This window comes from Coffea arabica, chromosome 6e (genome assembly GCF_036785885.1).
Source record: "Coffea arabica cultivar ET-39 chromosome 6e, Coffea Arabica ET-39 HiFi, whole genome shotgun sequence".
NCBI classification, from domain to species: domain Eukaryota; kingdom Viridiplantae; phylum Streptophyta; class Magnoliopsida; order Gentianales; family Rubiaceae; genus Coffea; species Coffea arabica.
In genome coordinates, this window is record NC_092321.1 from 18955899 (window position 1) to 18977319 (window position 21421).

General features: G+C 34.3%; 2 protein-coding genes and 1 long non-coding RNA gene across 18 annotated transcripts; 2 read left to right on the forward strand and 1 right to left on the reverse strand.

Moving 5' to 3' along the window:
• Nucleotides 1-925: 925 nt before the first annotated feature.
• On the forward strand, nucleotides 926-3077 carry LOC113696526 (zinc finger BED domain-containing protein RICESLEEPER 2-like). Its single transcript, XM_072056071.1, has 2 exons — nucleotides 926-2986; nucleotides 3051-3077. Exons 1-2 carry the CDS (start codon nucleotides 926-928, stop codon nucleotides 3075-3077), a joined length of 2088 nt encoding a protein of 695 aa, XP_071912172.1.
• A 13-nt stretch (nucleotides 3078-3090) lies between these two features.
• Nucleotides 3091-4295, forward strand: LOC140010050 (uncharacterized). Its single transcript, XR_011817309.1, has 2 exons — nucleotides 3091-3237; nucleotides 4051-4295. It is a non-coding gene; the product is annotated as an uncharacterized lncRNA (long non-coding RNA).
• A 3519-nt stretch (nucleotides 4296-7814) lies between these two features.
• Nucleotides 7815-12631, reverse strand: LOC113696995 (uncharacterized). Of its 16 annotated transcripts, none has more exons than XM_072055553.1 (3): nucleotides 10546-12631; nucleotides 10330-10414; nucleotides 7815-9518 (listed from the first exon to the last, which is right to left on the reverse strand). In XM_072055553.1, the coding sequence occupies exon 1, from the start codon at nucleotides 11843-11845 to the stop codon at nucleotides 10853-10855; it is 993 nt and encodes a 330-aa protein (XP_071911654.1). In that variant the 5' UTR covers nucleotides 11846-12631; the 3' UTR covers nucleotides 7815-9518; nucleotides 10330-10414; nucleotides 10546-10852. The 16 variants fall into 16 exon arrangements, with proteins under 16 accessions (XP_071911654.1, XP_071911656.1, XP_071911655.1 ...); XM_072055555.1 differs by having other exon boundaries at nucleotides 7815-9693; XM_072055554.1 differs by having other exon boundaries at nucleotides 7815-8192; nucleotides 9419-9518; nucleotides 10330-12631.
• Between the last annotated feature and the right edge of the window lie 8790 nt (nucleotides 12632-21421).

A 21421-nucleotide genomic window follows, 5' to 3' on the forward strand; every position in this document is an offset into this window, starting at 1 on the left:
AAACTATTGATCCAAAGCTACACCAACATCTTGGTATTGGCTGCTAACCCTGTTCTCTTCTAGATATTGTTGTAGGATTCAGAGCCTTAGCTTTGTGGTTCTTGCATCTACATGCAGTGTGTAAGAGTTTTCTATGCTAGGCAGATCATTGGCGAGGGATCAGTGGACTTTAAATGGATAGTGGTTATTTAAGTTCCAAGTGGACTAAATATTTAAAGACTCCAATATTTAAATCCATCAGAGCTTAGGGTACAAGATTTACTTTCTGAATATGTTCTGGCCCATATGTTAACTTCATTACTAAAAAGGAAAGCCTCAATTAGAATAAATAAAAGAGATTTCAGAAGTGTGTAAAACTTGTTAACAGTTAAAAAATTCTACAGCAAACTGCATTTAAGATGTTTATGCCAGATCTTCAGTTTCTTTTCTTCTTTTCTAAAGGTTTATACATGCCAGATCTTCAGTTACTGAAGTGGCAAGCCTTGATTGTACCTGAGCAATGGCAATGCTGCGAACTACTAGAACAGAGTTTTGGGATATTCCACATAGTTAATTATCTGTCTCTATCACTTACCCTCACCCCCAAGCTTGTACTTACTATTTCATACTCCTATTCTGTACAAAACAGTGAGGACAAAAAAGAATGTGTTATTCTTTTTGTTCAATCTCATAATTAAATCTCTTTGCTTATTTTTCATTTGCTATCTTCTTTTGATGGATCCACTGTTCCTATTGGTCTTGATGACTTCTCTTAGATGTGTGTCACCCCAAATTAAAGTAAAAAAGAAGATGGACTTTCTTGAAAATAATTACTGCTACTAACTTGTTTCCTAGTAATAGTAATCTGTTTTGGGACTAAAGAATGTTGCTTATGGCTTTTTTTTTTTTTCCTTTTGGTATAGTTAAAAGAAATTGAGAATATAAAATGGATACGTCCAACCAAGAGCAATCTTCACCAATTATTAGATCAGTTGGTGATTCCGCTAGTCCAGTGAATATCATTGACAAGGGTATTGCTGTTAACATTGACGAAGAGCTGGAATTCTCTCTTGGTGATGAAGAATTAGGGAGTGAAGATGAAGCATTAGAAGGTGATACACATGCAACCACTCAAACAATTGTAGAAGAAGCTGCTGCGGATGATGGCTTAGATGCTTTTCGAAAAAAAAAGAGGCAGAAAAAATCAGTAGCATGGGATGACTTTAAAGATGTTGAAGTTGGCCATCAAAAAACTCTCATGTCTGAGTGTATTCATTGCCATGCAAAGTTCAAGAAGACGAAAACTAGTACAACTTCAAGTTTGCTAAGGCATAGGAAGTCATGTGCTATCCGATTGCAAAAACTAAAAAAAGCAACACAACAAACAAAGATCAATTTCCCATCTGCTGATTCTGCCGAAGCTTCTCAAACCTACCTTCACTCCGGGACGTTTGATATGGCAGCCATGAGAGAGGCTACTGCTGAATGGGTGCTTATGCATGAGCATCCATTTTCAATTGTGGAGGAAGAAGGCTTCAATTTGATGCAAAAAAGAGGGATGCCCGAATGGCAAAGAATCAATCGGACTATGAACAAAAATGATTGCACATCAGTTTATGAAAGAGAGAAGACAAAATTGAAGAATCAATTAAAGAAAGTCAAGAAAATCAGCTTGACTACAGATCTTTGGAAGTCCAAGAACCAAAAAAATGAGTATATGGTCGTAACCGGGCATTGGATTGATAGCAACTGGAGATTACAGAAACGGGTTCTCAACTTTGTGCACGTCCCTCCTCCACGTCGGGGCATCCAAATTGCGGATGCTATTTTCAAATGTTTAACGGATTGGGGAATTGAGAGTAAGATTTATACAATCTCAGTCGATAATGCCTCAAATAATGACAGTGCACTAAGATGTTTGAAGGACACTTTCTCCAGAAACAAGTGTCTATTAGCAAAAGGAAAGTTATTTCATGTGAGATGTTGTGCTCATATACTGAATTTGATGGTTCAAGACGGACTTAGTCGGATCAAGGAAATAGTTGACACAATCAGGGACAGTGTGGAGTTTATCAATAAGACAGATGGAAGACGCTTGCAATTTGCTGAAATTGTACGCCAGCTGCAGTTGCCAGAAAAAATGCTAATTTATGACTGCAAAACAAGGTGGAATTCTACTTATGAGATGCTGACTTGTGCACTGAAATTTCAAGATGTTTTTCCAAGATACAGAGATAGAGAGCCAAATTATGATTTTTGTCCAACCACAGAAGATTGGGAAAAGGTTTCAAAAGTGTGCGATATTTTAAAAGCTTTTTGGACAGCAACTCATGTGATATCTGGTAGTGATTATCCGACAGCAAATTTATATCTAAATGAAGTTTGTCGGATAAAAGTGCTACTAGATAGTAAGGTTGATGATGAAGATGATTTTGTCCGGTCAATGGTGCAAAAGATGAAGCTGAAATTTGATAAGTACTGGGGAGAATGTAACTTATTAATGTCTATAGCAGCTATTTTGGATCCCAGATGCAAGATGAGGGTCATAAACTATTGCTTTCCATTACTTTATCTTCCACATGAAGTGCAAAGCAATATAGGCAAGGTTCGACAAGCCTTGTATGACCTATATGATGAATATGTGGAGATACATGTTTCAGGCCAAAGTGGATCATCTTCTCAACTACTAATCGGCAGTGATCACCCAACCAAGAGCAGTAGTAGTGCATCTTCATCAGTGTCCCATGTTTCGGGTATGAGTGAATTTCTGACCCATATTGCTACCGTTGAGAGTGTTCAACCCGTCAAGAATGAGTTGGATACCTACTTTGAAGATGGTCTCCTCACAGCTGCAGATGATTCAACGATAGACATCGTGAATTTGGATGCCTTGAAGTGGTGGAAAGACACGACAAAATACAAGATTCTTCCCAAGATGGCTGCTGATATTTTAGCCATTCCAATAAGCACTGTAGCTTCAGAAGCTACATTTAGTGCTGGAACCAGAGTAATCGACTCTTACCGTGCTTCCTTGGCTCCAGAAACTGTAGAAATGTTAATGTGTGCTGGAGATTGGTGTCGTAAGCTACACGGGGTGAAGAAAAAGGAAAAGGTAACAAAAAAAAATTATCACACATAATATTTAAATTCGGCCTTACTATTTCTTAATTTCTTTTATTTTATTTTTTTGTTTTTCCAGAAATTGAAGGATAGACAAGAGATTGTGTTGCCTATTTCTTGACTTCGGAGATGTTTGAGGTAATTTACCTTTAATTTTCTATTTAGAGTTTTGTCCAATTCTAACTCATGGTATTAAGATCACAGAGGTTAGTGCAGAATTGCAGATGGTTATAGAACGCTGGTGGAGTGCAATCATATATGCGATGGTTATGTGTTGTGTTGAGTTTGTTCCAGTAGGAAATTAAGGCAGTAGGGGACATCTTGCGCCTAATGCAAGGAGCAATATATTGTTTTCTATTTCTGTTTTTTGTCTTTTTTTTATCAGCTTGTGCAATTGCATGGGAAATTGGTGCCCTTTCGATTACATGGAAGAAACTTTGCTATTCTATTGATCTGTTTTACCATTCTTGCGCAATGCAGCAGGCTAACAATGACTACGATCATGTAGATGAACAAACATCTTATGATGTAGGCACCCTTGTGCTCCTGTTAACTTATGGTTTCTTTAAGGATTCGAAGATTTGATATTCTTTTCATATAGATGAATAATGTCAATAATGATAGTTGCGTGATTTGCTTGTACTAATAAGTTGATTTCTTTCACATGTTTATGAAATTTAATGATGCAAATGGTTTATATCATCTTGGAAATTGTTATACTTTTTGCATCTCACATTTGATCTTCTTTTGTCATGTATTTCATTTGCGTCATCTATAACTCATTGGGTATGAGTTTTCTGTTATTAGTATATCTCCATTTAGTTATCACGCATGAGTTCTCTGTGTATTGCTGGTTATCACGCATTTCATTTCTTTGATTGATGGTTTCATTCTTATTTGGCATTTGCATTTTTGCCAAATCGTTTTTCTTATGATTCTTTTAACCTTTAGGAATTTTCTGGAGTTGGAGTTGGTGGACTAATTCTCGCTTCATGTCATGCCTTGGTTCTTGTGGACAACAAGCTGCTTTTAATTTGTATTAGTGGATATTTGTGGAAATTTGGATAATTTGTATTAGTGGGCATCTGGATATTTTTGGATGATTTGTATTAGTGGATATTTGGACATTTATGATTGTATTAGTGCATAATTTGTAGGCCTCAAGATCAAGAATATGTGAAAAATTGTTATTATCATGCTAAATTTTGTCAAAAATATGCGGACAAAATTGCTGTTTTCTTGCTTAAATTTCCAGAAATTTTCGAGCTATTTTCGAGTTCGAACTCGAGCTCCTAACGAGCTAGAAATCGAGCTGATTTCGAGCTATTCGTGAGCCAGAAAATCGAGCAGAACTCGAGCTATTCGCGAGCCAGAATTCGAGCTAGGCTCGCGAGCTATAAACGAGTCGATCTCGAGTTTTCTTTTTCCTACATCGAGCCGAGCTCGAGCTTTATTTTTCGAGCTCGCGTATAAATAAGTGTAGCTCGACTCGATAAATTCAAAACTCGATTCGGCTCGGCTCGTTTGCACCCCTAGCTGAGGAGACGAGTGAGGAGCCAAAGACGATGAAGATTGTCGTCCCCCTCAGGTTTTGTGATTAATTCATTCTTTGCTGGTTTTTCATTTTGTATTTTTGGTTTCTTTTTAGCATTTTTGGTTTATTAGTTATTACTCTGAGTTTGATAATATTTTTGGTTTTTTTTATGAAAATAAACTCAATAATTTAGTAAAACTATATAGAGACACATGAACATAAACTTATGAGAGACTGACAATAGCATTTCCCTTTTGCTCATTCCATTTTAGACCAAAATCAAACAAAACCCCTCCCACATCAAAAGGTTATCCTCTTATGTTATTTTTAATTCTACATTAATTACAAAATTCTTATGACATAAGCACTTTTCTTGAAAAACACTTGTTATCATATACGGAGCAAAAGAAAAAAAACACTTGTTAACAGATATGATGAATGATCAATTAGAAAAAAAAATCTAACTATCTATTAGTTATGATATTTAATAATTTAAATGATATCAAAATTAGTTTATAACATGCACACATGTAGAGCTGTTAAATGAAACGAGCAGTTTGAAAGCTCGATTCGATAAAGCTCGAGCTCGGCTTGTTAATTGTGATAAACGAGTCGAGTTCAAACTCGAGATATGCTCGTTTAATTAACAAGCCGAGTAAACTCGACTCGTTTGTTATCCGAGTAGCTCGCTTACGATATAAACAAATTACCGTGTCTGTCTTCTATTGGGATTTTGGTTTTGGACCTATTTTTGGGTCCGATCCGTTCGGTTATATATATATATATATATATATATATATATATATATATATATATATATACCTTATATTCATTCTGTATATACTACTTCTGAGTCCCAATAAATCTGAACTTTCAATTTTTTGACTTTTTGAGCAAAAATTGTTAAAACATTGCAATTAAAGGCTGCAATTCTTTGATAAATTACAAGCCTACCCCAAATGTTTTCATTTACTTGCAAAAATGGAGCCTCGTGCTTTGAGTCCCAATAAATCTGAACTTTAAATTTTTTAACTTTTTGAGCAAAAATTGTTAAAACATTGCAATTAAAGGCTGCAATTCTTTGATAAATTACAAGCCTACCCCAAATGTTTTCATTTACTTGCAAAATGGAGCATCGTATTTCATATATTAGCAAAATTTTGTAGGATCGATGTAGGATCGTACGATCGTACGATTCTATACGATCCTACTCGATCTTATGATCGATTAATGCAATTTGCGATTTTGAATGCGATCCGGATCGATTTTGTTATTCAAATCGTAGGATCGTACGGATCGCGATTTTGACAACCATGGAAAACTCACAATCCAAACAAGTGTAAATTGTTGTTTAGCATTATAAAAGGAGTCAATGACTCTAGTTCTAATGTACTTTAATAAAAGTTATACTTAAACATAGAAAAAAGTTGTTTTTAAAATGTAACCAATCATCTCAATGAATGACAAAAAATAATAATAATTTCAGTTTGGACTGAATTTGCTAATTTTTGAAGGCAATTTTTATTAGTCAAATGACAATAACATTCCAAGCAAAACCTCAACACTCTAATTTTCTTTTATATTAGTAAAATTGACAAATATGCCCCTCATTTAGTGTCAGTTACAAAATAATATGCATTTCTTTCTATCTCTAACTTCTCACCAATTCTACTCCTTTCATATCCACTGACCACTACAATCACTTCCGTTAGTGCAAATCTATACCTAATTTCCTAATCCTTGCAGCCAAAACTACCCCCCTCCCCCTGAAACCCAAAGAAAACCGCCACAAAACAATATTCACTTTTATCCTTGGTTGATACGTTCGTCACTACTATTAAAATTTAGAAACTCCATAGTGAAGGTGGTGTTTTTTTCTCTATATTTGCTACAGAGTCAATGTGTGTACTTTTTCAAAAAAAAAAAAATTATGTAGGACTAAGTGCATTACATTCTAATGCAAAAGTTTAGTGCTTAATTAATTAGTTCAATTTTACTTTTGTTTAATTTCTTATATAATTGCAGTGCTGTCTTTAGGAGAGATTAATATAATTGTGGAACTTGGATGTGGTTCTTTTTAGGAGTTTATGGTGGATTATTTAAAGAGAGGTTAATAAAATTATTGTACCTGAATTTGGTTCTTTTTAGGATGGCTTACCTGTTAAATAGTTGCCTTTGTTGAATTCATGGAATCCTCAATTTCATAGCACTATATCATGAATTTCTGTCTTATATGAGGATCAGAGGATGTTTGAGCATTTTTAGGTGATAGTAAGGGTTGTCTCAACCCTGGCTAGTTGCGAGGTTGATTAAGGGTGTAGTTGTCTAAACCATAAAGTATGCAAGAAAGGAAAAAGAAATTGCTTGAAGGATAGTCTTATAAGCTTGAGGGCAAATTTTTCAATTCAAATAATATAAAAGGAAAGAGAGGGAGAGGGGGAAGGGGGGGGGGGGTTCTAAAACTTCTTTTTTTTTTTTTTTGAAGTGCTAATATCTTCTACCTTGTTCTTATTCTTATCAAGTACATTACTCAATAAAAAACATATTGTTCTTATTCTTATCAAGTACATTACTCAATAAAAAACATATCGTATCATGGTACACTGCAAGTATTTTAAGCGTGAAAAAACATATCCACATCTTTTTAATACAGCAAATAAATATAATCATCAATTTTTGGTGATATTTCATTTATTATATTGTTTTGAAATAGACAATTTAATGAAAGTGCACTTAAACAAAAAGGAAAAATAATAACTTTGAAAAAAATTGCCCAACCCAAATAAAAGAGTTTTGCCTACCAAATTGATTAATCCATTTAAAGACTCGTTTGCTTTTTATTCTTTGGGACCAAAGATATTAGTGTTGATACTTATTCTTTAAAGACTATCCTTCACGGTATTGATACTCATGCTTTGGGACCAAAGATATTAGTGTTGATTCTTTAAAGACTCGTTTGCTTTTTAACAAGGTATTAAGACAAAACAAGGATTTCACGGTGTGATTAACCTTAAAAGTAATTTCTAACGCCCAAGTCGTTAAAACTATTAAACTCCACGCCTGTAACTGTAATTGTATTGAGAGATAACCTTTACTTTCCAACTCTCCAAGACTTAGATTGCATGGTGATGCACATGCACTGATAGTGTCAGATGACACTATTCTTTTCAATGACAGAAAGTGGAAAGAAGAAAATTCAACATGTTCCCTGAAATAACGAAAGATAACAGATAATTAATGTCATCAAAGTATACCTACTACTATTGTATAGTGCTAGCACGAGTACAAGCATTACAAAGAGAAGGGAAAGAAAAAAGCTACTACATCACAGATTCAGTGGTGTTTCAAAAATATCATGTGTGTTCAACTAGATTTTGCTTTGCTCTAATCCTATGTGCTTTCATTCTTTGACGTGCCTGTTCTGATATTTCTGTTTGTCCCATTCTGGAATTAATGTATCCCTGTAATGAAATAGCATTCATCAGGTTCCATCTTCTTTTTCCATAGGTAACAGAGTCATTCCATTTCTCACCGAATGTAAGGCTCTTCATTCCCTTTCCTACCAAATGTAAACAGAACGCAACAGGCATCAGGCTGTCAAACTTTCACTCGGAACACATGAACAAACCTAAAAGAAACAGACACCAAGAAATGAGTGGTAGCAGAAAGACACAGCCTGTGATGATAGCATACTTCAGCGCCAACTTTAATTAATTAATTCACCACTCACTAAGGTTACAAAAATTACACTCTTCCTTCAGTATTCACACGTAGCAACACTGTCATCATTAGTGATAGAATCAAATATTTATCGTTTGAGTTCAATCTTAGAATACCAAAACTTGCTTCTGCTGTGCATGTGATTAAAAGACAAACTTAAAGAACTAAAGCAGAACATAAGTGTTGAAAGAGTTATTTTAGAGAACCAACAGCAAAATAGGAAAAAACAGAGACTGTTAAAACAAGTCAAACTGATAATAGTAGAAATTTCTTCTTCGACCTGTGATTAAGAGACATTTACATTGCCCTCCTATTGAAGTTAGAATGTTCACCATGTTTAAATACTTCGAGTCGAATATTCTACACTGAGTATCTGAATCTCTATCAAGTAAAAACTCAACAACTTTGTATGGCTGGATACCTGAGATGTCTTTAAAAAGGACAGAGAAGAGCATCTAAAGAGCAAAATCAGATAAAAAAAAGGAGCAAAAAAAAAAAGAGAGAAATATCCAGAGATCCTAAATGGAGCCAATTAAGTATAAGATCCCCTTCTCCAACATTTAAGACTGCTACTGCACAAATTTGGAGCAAACTTCTCAACTATCTTATAAAGGGATGGATCATTTCCACTATCTCTGAACGAATCTAGTAAAACGCAAAAGTAGATACTTGCAGTGAGAATCCTAGCTAATCCATTTCTTCAAAATAAACCGCTGCATCATCAAATTCACTAGCCTTGATAAGTCCTTGCGACAATAATATTTAAGATAAACAATGCAATTACTATATGATATAGGCGATAAACTCAACATCTTGATGCTGCTCCAATGAGCATGTCCAGTATATTAGAGAAGCGTTTTCGGTATAATGAAAGAATAGAAGATGATGCAGGCCAGAACTTTGAGCGACAAAAGCAGCCCCCTCTGCATCGAATGGCTTCTGATTATGCTAACAACTAAGCAAGCTTCTTCTATCTTCTCTCACAAAATTGAGAAAGGGAAGAGAAGCATTTTTCGTCTATAATAGAATAGAAGATGCTGTAGGTAACAACTAAGTCAAACTTACCTCTATCTTCTCCACTAACAGACACATGACGAAATCTAAATATTCCAGCGTGCTTATCACCTCATTCTAGAGAAAGGCAGCAGGAAGCTCAGAAGTGTGCCTGCAATGTGTATCAGTAGCTCAGAAAAACTCCAGTGGGGAAAAACCCTCTGGCAAAAAAGATACAAGGGAATTGAAGTTTAATAGTTTAACTGTAGCTGCTCTTCAACCAGAACAAGCGGATTGAGAACTGCTATGCCATGGCTGCCCTTCAGTCTTTGGCTGGAGGGCATCCTCTGCCTTCCAAAAGGTTTATCAGTAGTTCATGACTTGTAAATGGTTAATAAATGTGTGAAAAAAACTCAGCAGTTAAAGGCCCTAATACAAAACTGATGTTATTTTGGACCTTGATTGTGCTCGTAGCTTGCAAACTTTAGGCACCAAAATCAACCAAAAAACACTTTGTAACCTCTAAAATTTACAGAATGCAATTTCCGATTATCACAGGAGGTAAAAACTTCTGGGTGTTAATGCTAGCTACACTTTCTCTGATCTTTAACCGTAAATTCAGGGACTTGTGAGCTAATTTCATGTCTAAGGGGAGGGCAGGGATGTATATGGGAAGAATTAGAACACGCACTCAAACAAAGAAGACTCAAAAAAATGGCAGTCAAGTTAAGTTGGAGAAAGTGAATTCTACAGGACAATGACTTTCATTCACAACTCCGGTTTTTTTTCACTTAATTTGATTATTTTGCAACTGCCACGCCGACAATGTCTGTATAAGCCAACATGACAATTACATGGACAAGCCATCATGTATAAAGCAAGCATACACAAGACTGACTCAAACAGACAATGTGAGCCATCAAGACAATTAGGCATAAAATTTTGAGAAAGTGATGAGAGAGGCGTGATCACAGAGTACAAACCATGAAATGCATTGAAAACGGGCAGGCAGACACTCTTTTGTCTGATAGTCAAGAGAGAGCTTCTAACACATTCTCGCTTATCACCCTGCAAGTATTTAATCTTCAAATCTCTAGAATATGCTCAAAGATTGCTCCTCCAAGGACTATTGATAAACTTTTTGAAACCCGAAGGACAGATACTGAGAACAATATCAACTGCGAATCTACATCATGTACCTTTGGATGACTAAATGCTAGGAGCCAAAAAAAGCAGCGGAATATCCAGAGGTCCCAAATGAAGCCAATTAAGTATAAGACCCCCCTTTCCCAATATTTAGACTTCCATTACACATCTTTGGTGCAAACTTCTCTATCACCTTAAAAAGAGAGGGATCGTTTCCACTATCTCTGTATGAATCTAGTAAAAATGAAAAAGTAGACAAATGCAGTGAGAATCCTCTCCTATCCATTTCATCAAAACATACCACTGCATCATTAAATTTGCCACCCTTAAGAAGTCCATGAACAATAATATTAAATGTAATTAGATCTGGAGTGCAACCATTTTCTTAATAAAATCTTTGGCTTCCTGCAGTAAACCTTCTGAAAAGAGGCCATTTATCATCGTGTTATATGTTGTAACATCAGGGTCTAATCCTTTAGAAGAGAGACTATAGAAAAGATGTCGGGCACTGTCAAGCTTCCCACATTTGCATAATCCATCAAGGACGATGCTGTACATTGTTATCTGACAATCTACTCCATCAACTTCCATCTTGTGCAAAAATTGAAGTGCTTCCTCAACATGTGAGTTCTTGCATAAACCGTCCAATAACACACAGTAAGTGTAAAAATCAGGCTTTATGCCAGCAGCTCGCATCTCATTGAAAACTTCGATTGCCGTAAGATACCTTCGCACACTAAATAAACCCTGCAGGACTGTGTTATAAGTTGCAACATCAGGTGTTAAGCCTTTCCGTGGAATCTCTTGGAAGAGACTCATGGCCGGTTCCACTTTCATTTTCTTCATATAGCCATTTATCAATATATTATGGCTTTGAACATCAGGACTAAGGCCGTTAGCAGCCATTTTATCAAAAACTCTCTTTGCTTCGTCCATTCGGCCTTGTAAACAGAACCCATCCATCAATGCGTTATATGTAGCATTATCAGGCTTCTCATTTTGCCCAATCATGATTTTCAGCACCTCCTCTGCACCTTCTAACTGTCCTTCCTTACATAGTGCATCAATAAGAATATTAAAAGTAACGACACTTGGAAAAATATTATAAGCCTTCATCTCGGTAAAGAGCTTTCCAGCATCCTTCCATTTACTTAAATTGCACAGACCCTGGACCAAACAATTGTAAGTGATGACATCCGGGGCAATTCCTTTCTCAATCATCTCGTGTATAAGGGAGAGAGCTTGATCCATCATTTTATCCTTGCACAACCCGTCGATAATAGTGTTGTAAGCAGCAGCATTAGGCCTGCACCTTCCTCCTTTTTCCATGAATCTAAGGACTTGAATGGCCATGCTAGTGTTCCCAGCCTTAGAAAGCCCATCTATCACAGTCCCATGGTAATTTCATTGGGCACGCATAGCTTTTCATATATTACTTTCTTGAACAATCCTTGTGCCTCATGAATTTTGTGTTCCCGAAAGAGTCCTTTGAGCAGAGTGGTAAAGGTGGCCGTATTGGGCAAAATACCTCGCTTGAAGAAGCTACCCAATATAGAAAACCCAAAATCCACTCTACCCAAGAAGCAATAACAGTTAATCACAATATTTAGCGGGTATTCATCAAGCGGAATGCATCCTAACTCGGCCATATCCCTGTAAAGAGAAAGAACCACCAAATATTGCTTCATCTTAACACCGTACCATCTGCTTGTAAAAGCCTAGAGCTTCATCAAGATTGTTGATACTGTCAATATCACTCCTCAATCTCCGAGACCCATAATGGACAATGTCTTCAGAATTAAAGAGATGATTTCTACTTTTACAACGAGTACTATAGGCATGAGAAGCAACAGAACGAAAAGTTGATTGGGGGTTTTGAATAAGGGTTGAGTTTCTTGGAGAAATGAATGAGAGAGTAGTACAAGTAGCAGTAGGAACAGTGCCTCTTACCCCTGATTTGTGAGGAAGTTGAGCATCACAGACGACTGAGAAAGCCCTTTTCTTCATCTCCTTCGTCTTCTTCTTCCTCTTCCTCGGAGTCCAGCTGCAAAGTCACAGAACCAGAGATAAGGAGAGAAGGCGAAGCTTTTCTCAGTCTCCTGCAGTGACTGTCATCGGTCAGTTGGGATTAATTCATTCATTTCTAGTTTTTTCTTTTGGTATATATATATATATATATATATATATATATATATATATATATATTGGTTGGGTGAAAGACGTCATTAATTAGCTTTTAGGGATAATTTTAGAAACCTACCCTGAGGTTTCTAACTATTTTACTAGCTTCCCTATAAATTTTGAAAATTACACTAATCTCCCTTGAAATTTATTATTTTGTAACATTAAGGTTCAACCAACAATTGAAAAGTGATATTAAGAGAGAAAAGATAATATGATTCTACCATTATCCCTTGTCTACTAAAATTTTTAATTAATATAGTACCAACCCAAATATTAAAAAAATAGAATTTGTTGTTTATCATCAAGAATTAAATCACATATGGCATCAAAAATTATATATCATTCTATATATTTCATTTAATGTAGGATCCAAATCACTTTTTTTAATTACAAACTTATTATCAAATATGATTAACAATAAATAATCAAAAAAATATGTAACCAAAATATTACAAAGAATGAACTTTAATACCATAAAAATCTCAACAACTAATCTTAATATGTTGACAAGAATATTTATGACGTTAAATTTTGTTCTCTATAATATTTTGATTTCAATTTTTTTGATTATTTGTTGTTGATTATGTTTGACAATAGGCATGTAACTGAAAAAAGTAATTTGGAACTTATATTAAGTGAAAAATATAAAATGATATATTATTTTTTGATATTATATGTAATTTGATCTCTAATGATAAACAGCAAATTTTAGTGTTTTTTTTAATGTGTAGGTTGGTATTAAATTAATTAAATAATGTAGTAGATGAGGGGTAATAATGAAATCATATCATTTTATCTCTCATAATATTATTTTTAATTATTGATTGGGTCTAAATATTATAAGATAATTAATCTCAAGAAAAATTAGTATAATTTTTTAAATTTAGAGGGAGACTAGTGAAATAGTCAAAAATCTCATGAGAGGTTTCTGAAATTATTCCTAGTTTTTATCCTCTTATATTGCATGAGGCGGGGGAGGAGGAAATTTGCTTTCACCTATCCCAGTTTAAATGAAGCAAGGAGAGGGGGAGGATCATAGATACAAATATACTGTATATGTGTGTGTGTGTGTGTGTAAAGAAAATAAATAATATGATATTTTCCTTCTAAAAAGTAATACATTTTTCTTGTTAATTTATTGTGGTTAAATGATAATTTTATTATGTTAATTTATTTTTTTGATGTATGGCATATTATTTATAAAAAAAATAACGATAATTGATTTTGATTTTTTGTAAAATCAAATATGAAGAAATGTAATCATAAAACTAAAATAATTTTTAAAACTTTAATTTCATATTGAATCTTATTAAAAATTTAAAGAGTGATTGACAACTTCATTTTTAGTGATATATATATATAAGTCAAAAAAATAAAAAAGATAGCAGGGTGGGCGTATGACCACCCGCGAGAGTACTGAGGGCAAGGCGAAAGTATGGGGTAGCGGGGATGCACGGAGCAAGAAATGAAATAAAATTCAGTGAAGCCAAACTTTAGATGTTAAATTATATTAATCACAAAACTATCAAAATGATATATGTTTAGAAACCAATATAACCACCATACCCTAAATTGTTCTTAACCATACCTTATAATTGTTCCCAACGTATTTTCATACTCTAACACTGTTTCTTAAGTTTCTCAATTTTATCTTTTTGAAATGTCTATTATTCAATACATGTAACTAGACGATTATTCATCAAAGAACCACACATTCAATTGCGGACTTCATCATCGTTCACTTATGTTCTCATTATTGAAAATGATCTTTTCTGCAGTGGTAGTAGCATCAGGAATAATCAAACCTAATTTCAAAAGCATATACAGCAGAACATATGCAATTTTTTTTTTTTTTTTGGTTCCACCAACCTTTGAGTAAGATGGTTGTGCTATTCAATTTGGAAAACTTACTAATAAAGGATTTCTTTATAACTACTTCCATATTTCAAATCTTCAATTCCCTAATAAAGTGTATTTCCAGTTCCACTCCCCTCAAATCCCTGATGCATTTTCTTCACATTTATTGTAATGGTGAAATGAAGAAAGATCTAGACTCCTTTTTTTGGGAGTTTCAATGTATAAACAAAACAATTATGAAGAATTTTCAAATGAGTTTGCGTCCTGAGAGCAAATCGAAAAAAAAGGAGCAAAAAGAATAAAAGTAAATTTGAATATTTGCTTTTAATTGTTGTATTAACTTGGTGAGGACAAAGTAATAAACAAAAATGCCCATTAGATAAATAATTTGTTGAGGTATAACGGAAACAATCTCTAGGAGTGGGAACAATGTTGAAATTTACATCTCTAGGATGATGATTTTATTTTATTTTATGGAGTCTTTTGGCTCAACTCACTAATGTCGTACTAGTAACTGAACTTCTTCTTGGCACGGTGAGGTAACAATTCAAGAAACGCATGCATGGGATAGGTCCAGATAAATTTAGATAACTGGAAGGATATTCAACAAGGACTCTTGAAATTGGTCTACTAGTTGTCTTGATAGATTTCCTTAAAGCAAGCTGTTGAACTTCCTGTTTGTAGCGAATAAACTAACATGACAGGGAGGACTTCAGTCTTCATTCTCGTTCTAATCATTTTATTTTCTCCAGTCTGCTTGACCAATTGTAGCCTATTCCTCTTAATGCCTATTAGGGTTTGTCAGGATAGTTTCGGATTAAGTTCTTTTTTGCTTATACAGATAATGCATATAATATCAAACTTAAAAAAAAAAAAAGGGGAAAAAAGATCCACTATAAATAATACTATTACTACTAGTAATATTGTAGCCCAACATACAAAATGCTATACAAAACTAATTAATTCCAATCACAAATAGCTAATTAGGAGTTCTATTCTAACTAATACTAATTTACATGTATATATAAATTTTTTATTTAATTTATTAAGCAATGCGAGGGGCGGGGGATAGGGTGGAGATATCCTCTTCCTGCCCCATTCTTACCTTTGCGGACGAGCACCCACCCTCATTGCCATCCTTAATTGTGTCAATTATAGCTCCGTCTTTCGTAACAAAGGATGGGCCATGGTGACAGGTCTGGGAGCTTTAGGACAACAAGGTGGGGGAGCTCTCCCATTGATTGTGGCTCCGTCTCCGGCAACGAGGGATGGGCCACGATAGCGGGGTGGGGAGCTTTTGGACCACAAGGCGGCCGAGCTCCCTCGTCCCATTGCAATCCTTATAATTTAAATTTCACATTCTAAATAGCCAGAATAAAGATAGAAATATGGTTCTAAGCACATTATCAAAGTGAAGAAGATAAAGTAAAAAACTATAGGCTACATTTCGTTATGATAATTTTGTCAATTTAATTCATCAATTATAAAAGTTATAAAATTATCTCCGCGCTCATCAGTAATTTTTTGTTGAAACAAAAATCTTAAATGATCTAACTTTCCAAGAGTTAGCACAACATGATGATGAACTGATAGTGTCTGGCAAACACTTGGATAGACACAATCTACGTAGATCTAATGATTTAAAATTTGTTATACCATCTCACCAATTCAAGTGTTGAAGATGTAGCAAAATTTGAGCCACTAAGTTTACAAGATTGAATCTATCCAATTTTTTGCCATTAAAGTAGGACACGATTAAGGCGTTATTTGATAACCCAATTCAACACTTAAGGTTAATAGATTCATATCTTAACATATTTATATTATTTAATAACCAAAAACTGAACATTTGAATTAATTAAGTGGCACTGAATTTTTTAGATAAAACTTGCTTCTACAATTAAGCGATAAACGATTCATTTATCACTGAATGTAATATGCATTCAGATGTATTAGATTTAATATTTAACAATTCAATAACTTAATGGATTTAGACTTCAAATTTCAAATTTCAGATTTCAGTTATCAGATTTCAATTTTATCAAATGTACCCTAAGTGATTATTTGCTCAAGAACTAACTTCCTAAAATATAAACATTTTTTCTTCTCTTAGATTAAGAACTGAAATACATTATACAAAATGTAACTATCTGGTTTTTTCATCACTGGTTGTTTAAATAATTAATTAATAGGGTACTAAGTTTAAAAAAAAAAAAAAGATTTTAGCAGATGGATGGTGCCATGCATGTTGCATATGAGATTCCAGAATCCAACTTCGAGTGAACCAGCCCTAGATCCTCGTTAAACATCATAACATCCTTTTCTAAAGGGAGAACAAATCCATGTATTATAGGTTCTTTAATTTTGCTTCCTGCTTTTTAGGGTTTGCAATTTAGATTTTTTTTTTGGGTCATAAAATGTACAATGAGCTCACAAAGTTATACTAATGAAACTTTTTTAAAACACGGCACTCCAATGAAACAACAAAAAATGTTTAAGTAGATAACCTTTGGGTCATGGCACAATGACTGGCTTGTCAAGAAGTCAGACAAACATTGTGCCAACAGCAGTACAATCAAGAAGGAATATAATCAAGCAGAATCATTGCAGATTATTAACAAGCATGTCAACGTCCTAGACAAGTGATCATCCCCAACTTAGGTTTAACTGAATTGATGTTTGTGCAGGTATGCAGGTTCAACACATTAACATCAAAGTGTTAGATGGTTAAGAAGACGCCCAAAGAGTACCAACCATTAATGGTATTTGATATATCACAGCTATAGAAGCATCATTCATCCATTCCAATAAGAGATTTTCAACAAATCTCGAGTATTATATATTAAACGCCACATAATATGACCAAAATCTCTTCCGAGATTAATGACTTTTTTATTACTTTTATTTTGGTGAATTTTTACATGTGTATTTTCAAAACATAAAACCAATTTTCTTGAAAATGAATTCAATGAATATCCTCAAAATACTTGACAAATATTTTTTCTATTAGTTGCACACGTATTAGTGTGTGCCTTGAATATTAATACATATTATTACATAAAATGTCAATAATGTATATGTAAATTTGTATTAATTCATAATTATAAAAAATATATATTATATATAATTAAGTATTTAATTATGAGTTTAAACCAATCCTGATTTAACTTCAAACCTCGTATAATTGTGTGAGTTGAGTTTGAACTTTTTTAATATGAGCTCGAAAGCCCAAATCCCGAAAATTCATATAACTTGTGAACCGAGTTTGGATTTGCTGAATCTCGACTCAAAAAGCGTGGTTGACACCCCTAGTGATCTCCTTCTCAATCATCTCATATAGCAAGGCAAGAGCTTGATCCTTCATTTTATCCTCGCACAGACCGTTGATGATGGAGTTGTACACACTCACATTAGGTTTACATCTTCCTCCTTTTTCCATGACAACTCAATGGCCTTGCCAGTCTTCCCCCGCCTTACACAGCCCACCTATCATTACTCTATATAACTTCATTGCGTTTGCATAGATTATCACATATCATCTTCTTAAACAAATTTTTTGCTTGTGCAACCCTATTTCATGACATACTCATCAACCAAAACGCCCAAGAAGCAAATATGATAGTACAGGGAAATAGCAGATGAATAATGCTTTCATCCTAGCAATACGGTTCAGCAGGTTACTTATTGAAATGAATAACAGAAGGCAAAGGCCTGGTTTGGACCATCCCATTCTACAATCTCAGAGCATCTTCCAATTTATTGATACCATCAATGAAATTCCGAAACCAAGAATCAAATTTTGGAAAGTTCAAGGAGCAATCATTATCGGTAGGACTAATAGCGGTTGTGGTTGCAGCAGAGTGGAAAACCAACGGGGGCCTTGGGGACGGAAATGCAAGAGGAGTAGAAAAAGTAGTACGTGATGCTGCTGCTTCTGTTTTAAAATACGTGGGAATAGAAGAAACTACAAAAGAGAAAGATGATCTTCTTCTTCTTATCGCCATCATCATCTTCTCTGAACTTGCAATGACGTGTCTGTTTTCGTATTTGAGGTTTTTTCTCTTTTGCTCGGTTAGCATATGACATTCCGTTTGGTTAGCAATGAAGTCCTTTAGGAAGTATGATGAAGATTGTAGACCTTCCTTTTCTTTTTTTTTGACGGGAAATATTAATCACACGCTACTTTTTATTAATTGCACTCCCGTCATTTATTTTATAAATTTATCATATAGCCCAATAAATAAAAATCATATGATACCATTGGTAATGAAAATGTGATTAACAAAAAAAAGAGAGTGTAATTAACATTTCCATTTATTGACGCATATCATTAATTCAATAGATACTACAAGTACATTTTTCTCTGTGTTATGTTACTATCATCAAAAGATATGTAAGATGATAAACTCCAAATCATTCATGAGATAAAATAGTTTGTCTTACTCTTTGATATTTGTGCAATACTTTTGATTCGACGCATAGTATTTATCACATGATTGTTGCAATTTAGTGCTATAATTCATTATTCATAAAACTTCCAGAAAGTACAAAAATTAGTCTCAAGAAGCACATTTAAGTTTTTATTTCGATGGAAAATAGTATCCAAAAGTTTTAAGTAACAACTTTTGAACAATAATTAAATTTGCTTTTAGAGGAAATTCAAATTTGGAAAGGAAAAGATTACTTTGACCATTTCAACATTTTAATTAGGACTTTAATTGTTTCATCATAATGATAAGGACCCATTATATACTCTAAAGTAGTTTAAAAAAAAAAAGCAATGTAACAAAAAAGTGAAAAAAGAAATTAGAGGGAAAAATACGGAATAGTGGTATTCTAATGAATAATTATTTGTTATTTGGTCAAATATATTTGACCGTTTTAGAATAACGCAATATTGTATGGATAATCGATTTCGTGAGAATACTAAGTAGGATTCCTGTTTGGATTATACATTCTGTACTTGCAACTATTATTTTATTTTAGTTCACCACTATAATTTGTCACATTGCCTTCTCATAAAATCTCAACCTCATTTAGCTAGCAGTTAGGCTAAGTGCATTTAAATTCCCACTGCCTAAATACTATGTAGTTTTAGAATAACGCAACCTCATTTAGTAGTCGATTTCGTGAGAATACTATGTAAGATCCCCGTTTGGATTGTACATTCTGTACTTGCAACTATTATTTTATTTTAGTTCACCACCATAATTTGTCACACCACCTTTTTATAAAATTTCAACCTCACTTAGCTAGCAGTTATGCTAAGTGCATTGAAATTCCCACTGCCTAAATAGTTATTAAAAAAAGGGAATTCAATTCTCACGACTTGAGTACATTCAATACAAAGAAGTGGTCACTCGCTGGCACACCAAGCCTAGACCAATTAGGCATACCCATACATGATGGAAACAAGTAAAGTAGTGACATTTAAAATGCAACTGCACTGAATATATTAACCTTATTCGCATCACACTAAAATTAAAACACAGCAGTCACAAATTTCATCCTACTACTTTCGCCTCGCACTCTGATAGGCATTCCACATTCCATTTGCCATTTTATACCATTCATTGACCTTTTCTTAGGAGGCAGTTTGGGGTTGATTTTCTGGTATTGGTGGGACCCCATCTTCTTCCTCGACCTCCATCTCTTGTTCATGATCGTTAAAATGTCATCCTCCGACAATTCATTTCGTATAAAATTGTGTAGAGTGCAGCAGACTATGACCAAATTTATTTGTGTACTCATATAAAAATTGGGTACAAGACCGCATAAGATGGTCAATCTCCTTTTTAGCACCCAAAAGCATCTCTCAATTACGTTTTGAAGCGATAAATACTAACTATTGAAAAGTTGCTATGGGGAGGAAAACCCACGTCAGCCCTATGCAAGTTATTGAGGTGTTTCAAGATACGATGCTAGAAATTCAAGAATGTTTCTATATGTTGAGTCCACCAAGTAGTATTTTCCTGTGAACACAAGTATTGTAGGGCCAGAAAAAAAGCACAATTACTTTAGACCTCATTTACTCACATACTGCATTTGCACAGGATATTGAGAAAAAAATCAAGTACACCTGGTGGAGGATTGAAATATAAATCAAGTACACCTGGTGGAGGATTGAAATATGTGTAGGTCCTGTTAGTACTCCATCCAAGACACGTGCATTGTGGCTACTCCCTTCCCAACTAACATAAATATATGAAAATTGCATATCAAAATCACAAATGACTAATACATTTTGAATTACTTGCTCATACCTATTCATGTATGCCACTTGCTCTCCAAGTGAATGATGTGTTGGAACGTGCGTACCTTCTATTGCACATATATCGTTCTATAAATTTGATATACGAGTTAGTTGTTAAGTATATAATTGCATATGTGTGCGGGTACACCTAAAATATATTCTTGCTCTATCCGATAGTAATATTGTATATTATTTGTATAAATTATTGTAAAATTAAACTACCATAAACCACTCGACAAATCTCCTATCTGTGTAAATTTTTGGATGAACCTCGTTCTAATGTATTAGATGAATGAGATGTTTCCCTAACTCATAAAATCCCCAAAGCACCTCATGAATGTTCCTGCATATAGTCTCCGGGGAATGATGGAATCACTCTACAAGGCAACACATATGATGATTGTGATTTAACATAACTAAGGTCATGTACACTGTTTCTTCTGTGAGAATTCTTTTTTTGAAGATTTTGCAGGACATATTCCCCGCTCATAAGAATGTCACATAAGCGCATAAAAAGAATCCACTGTGATCCTAAGTTCTCGAGTACTCTTGCTAGATGGCTGTGTATCACTTCTTGCACATAATTTCTTCCTTGTAGCATGCTATTTCTACACGGTAGCAGCAATATATATCCG

Coding starts and splice junctions, on each gene's coding strand:
- LOC113696526 (XM_072056071.1), top strand. CDS start 926: ATGGATACGTCCAACCAAGAGCAATCTTCACCAATTATTAGATCAGTT. Junction 2,987..3,050: donor CATTTAGTGCTGGAACCAGA/GTAATCGACTCT, acceptor TGTGTGCTGGAG/ATTGGTGTCGTAAGCTACAC.
- LOC113696995 (XM_072055553.1), bottom strand. CDS start 11,845: ATGGCCATTCAAGTCCTTAGATTCATGGAAAAAGGAGGAAGGTGCAGG.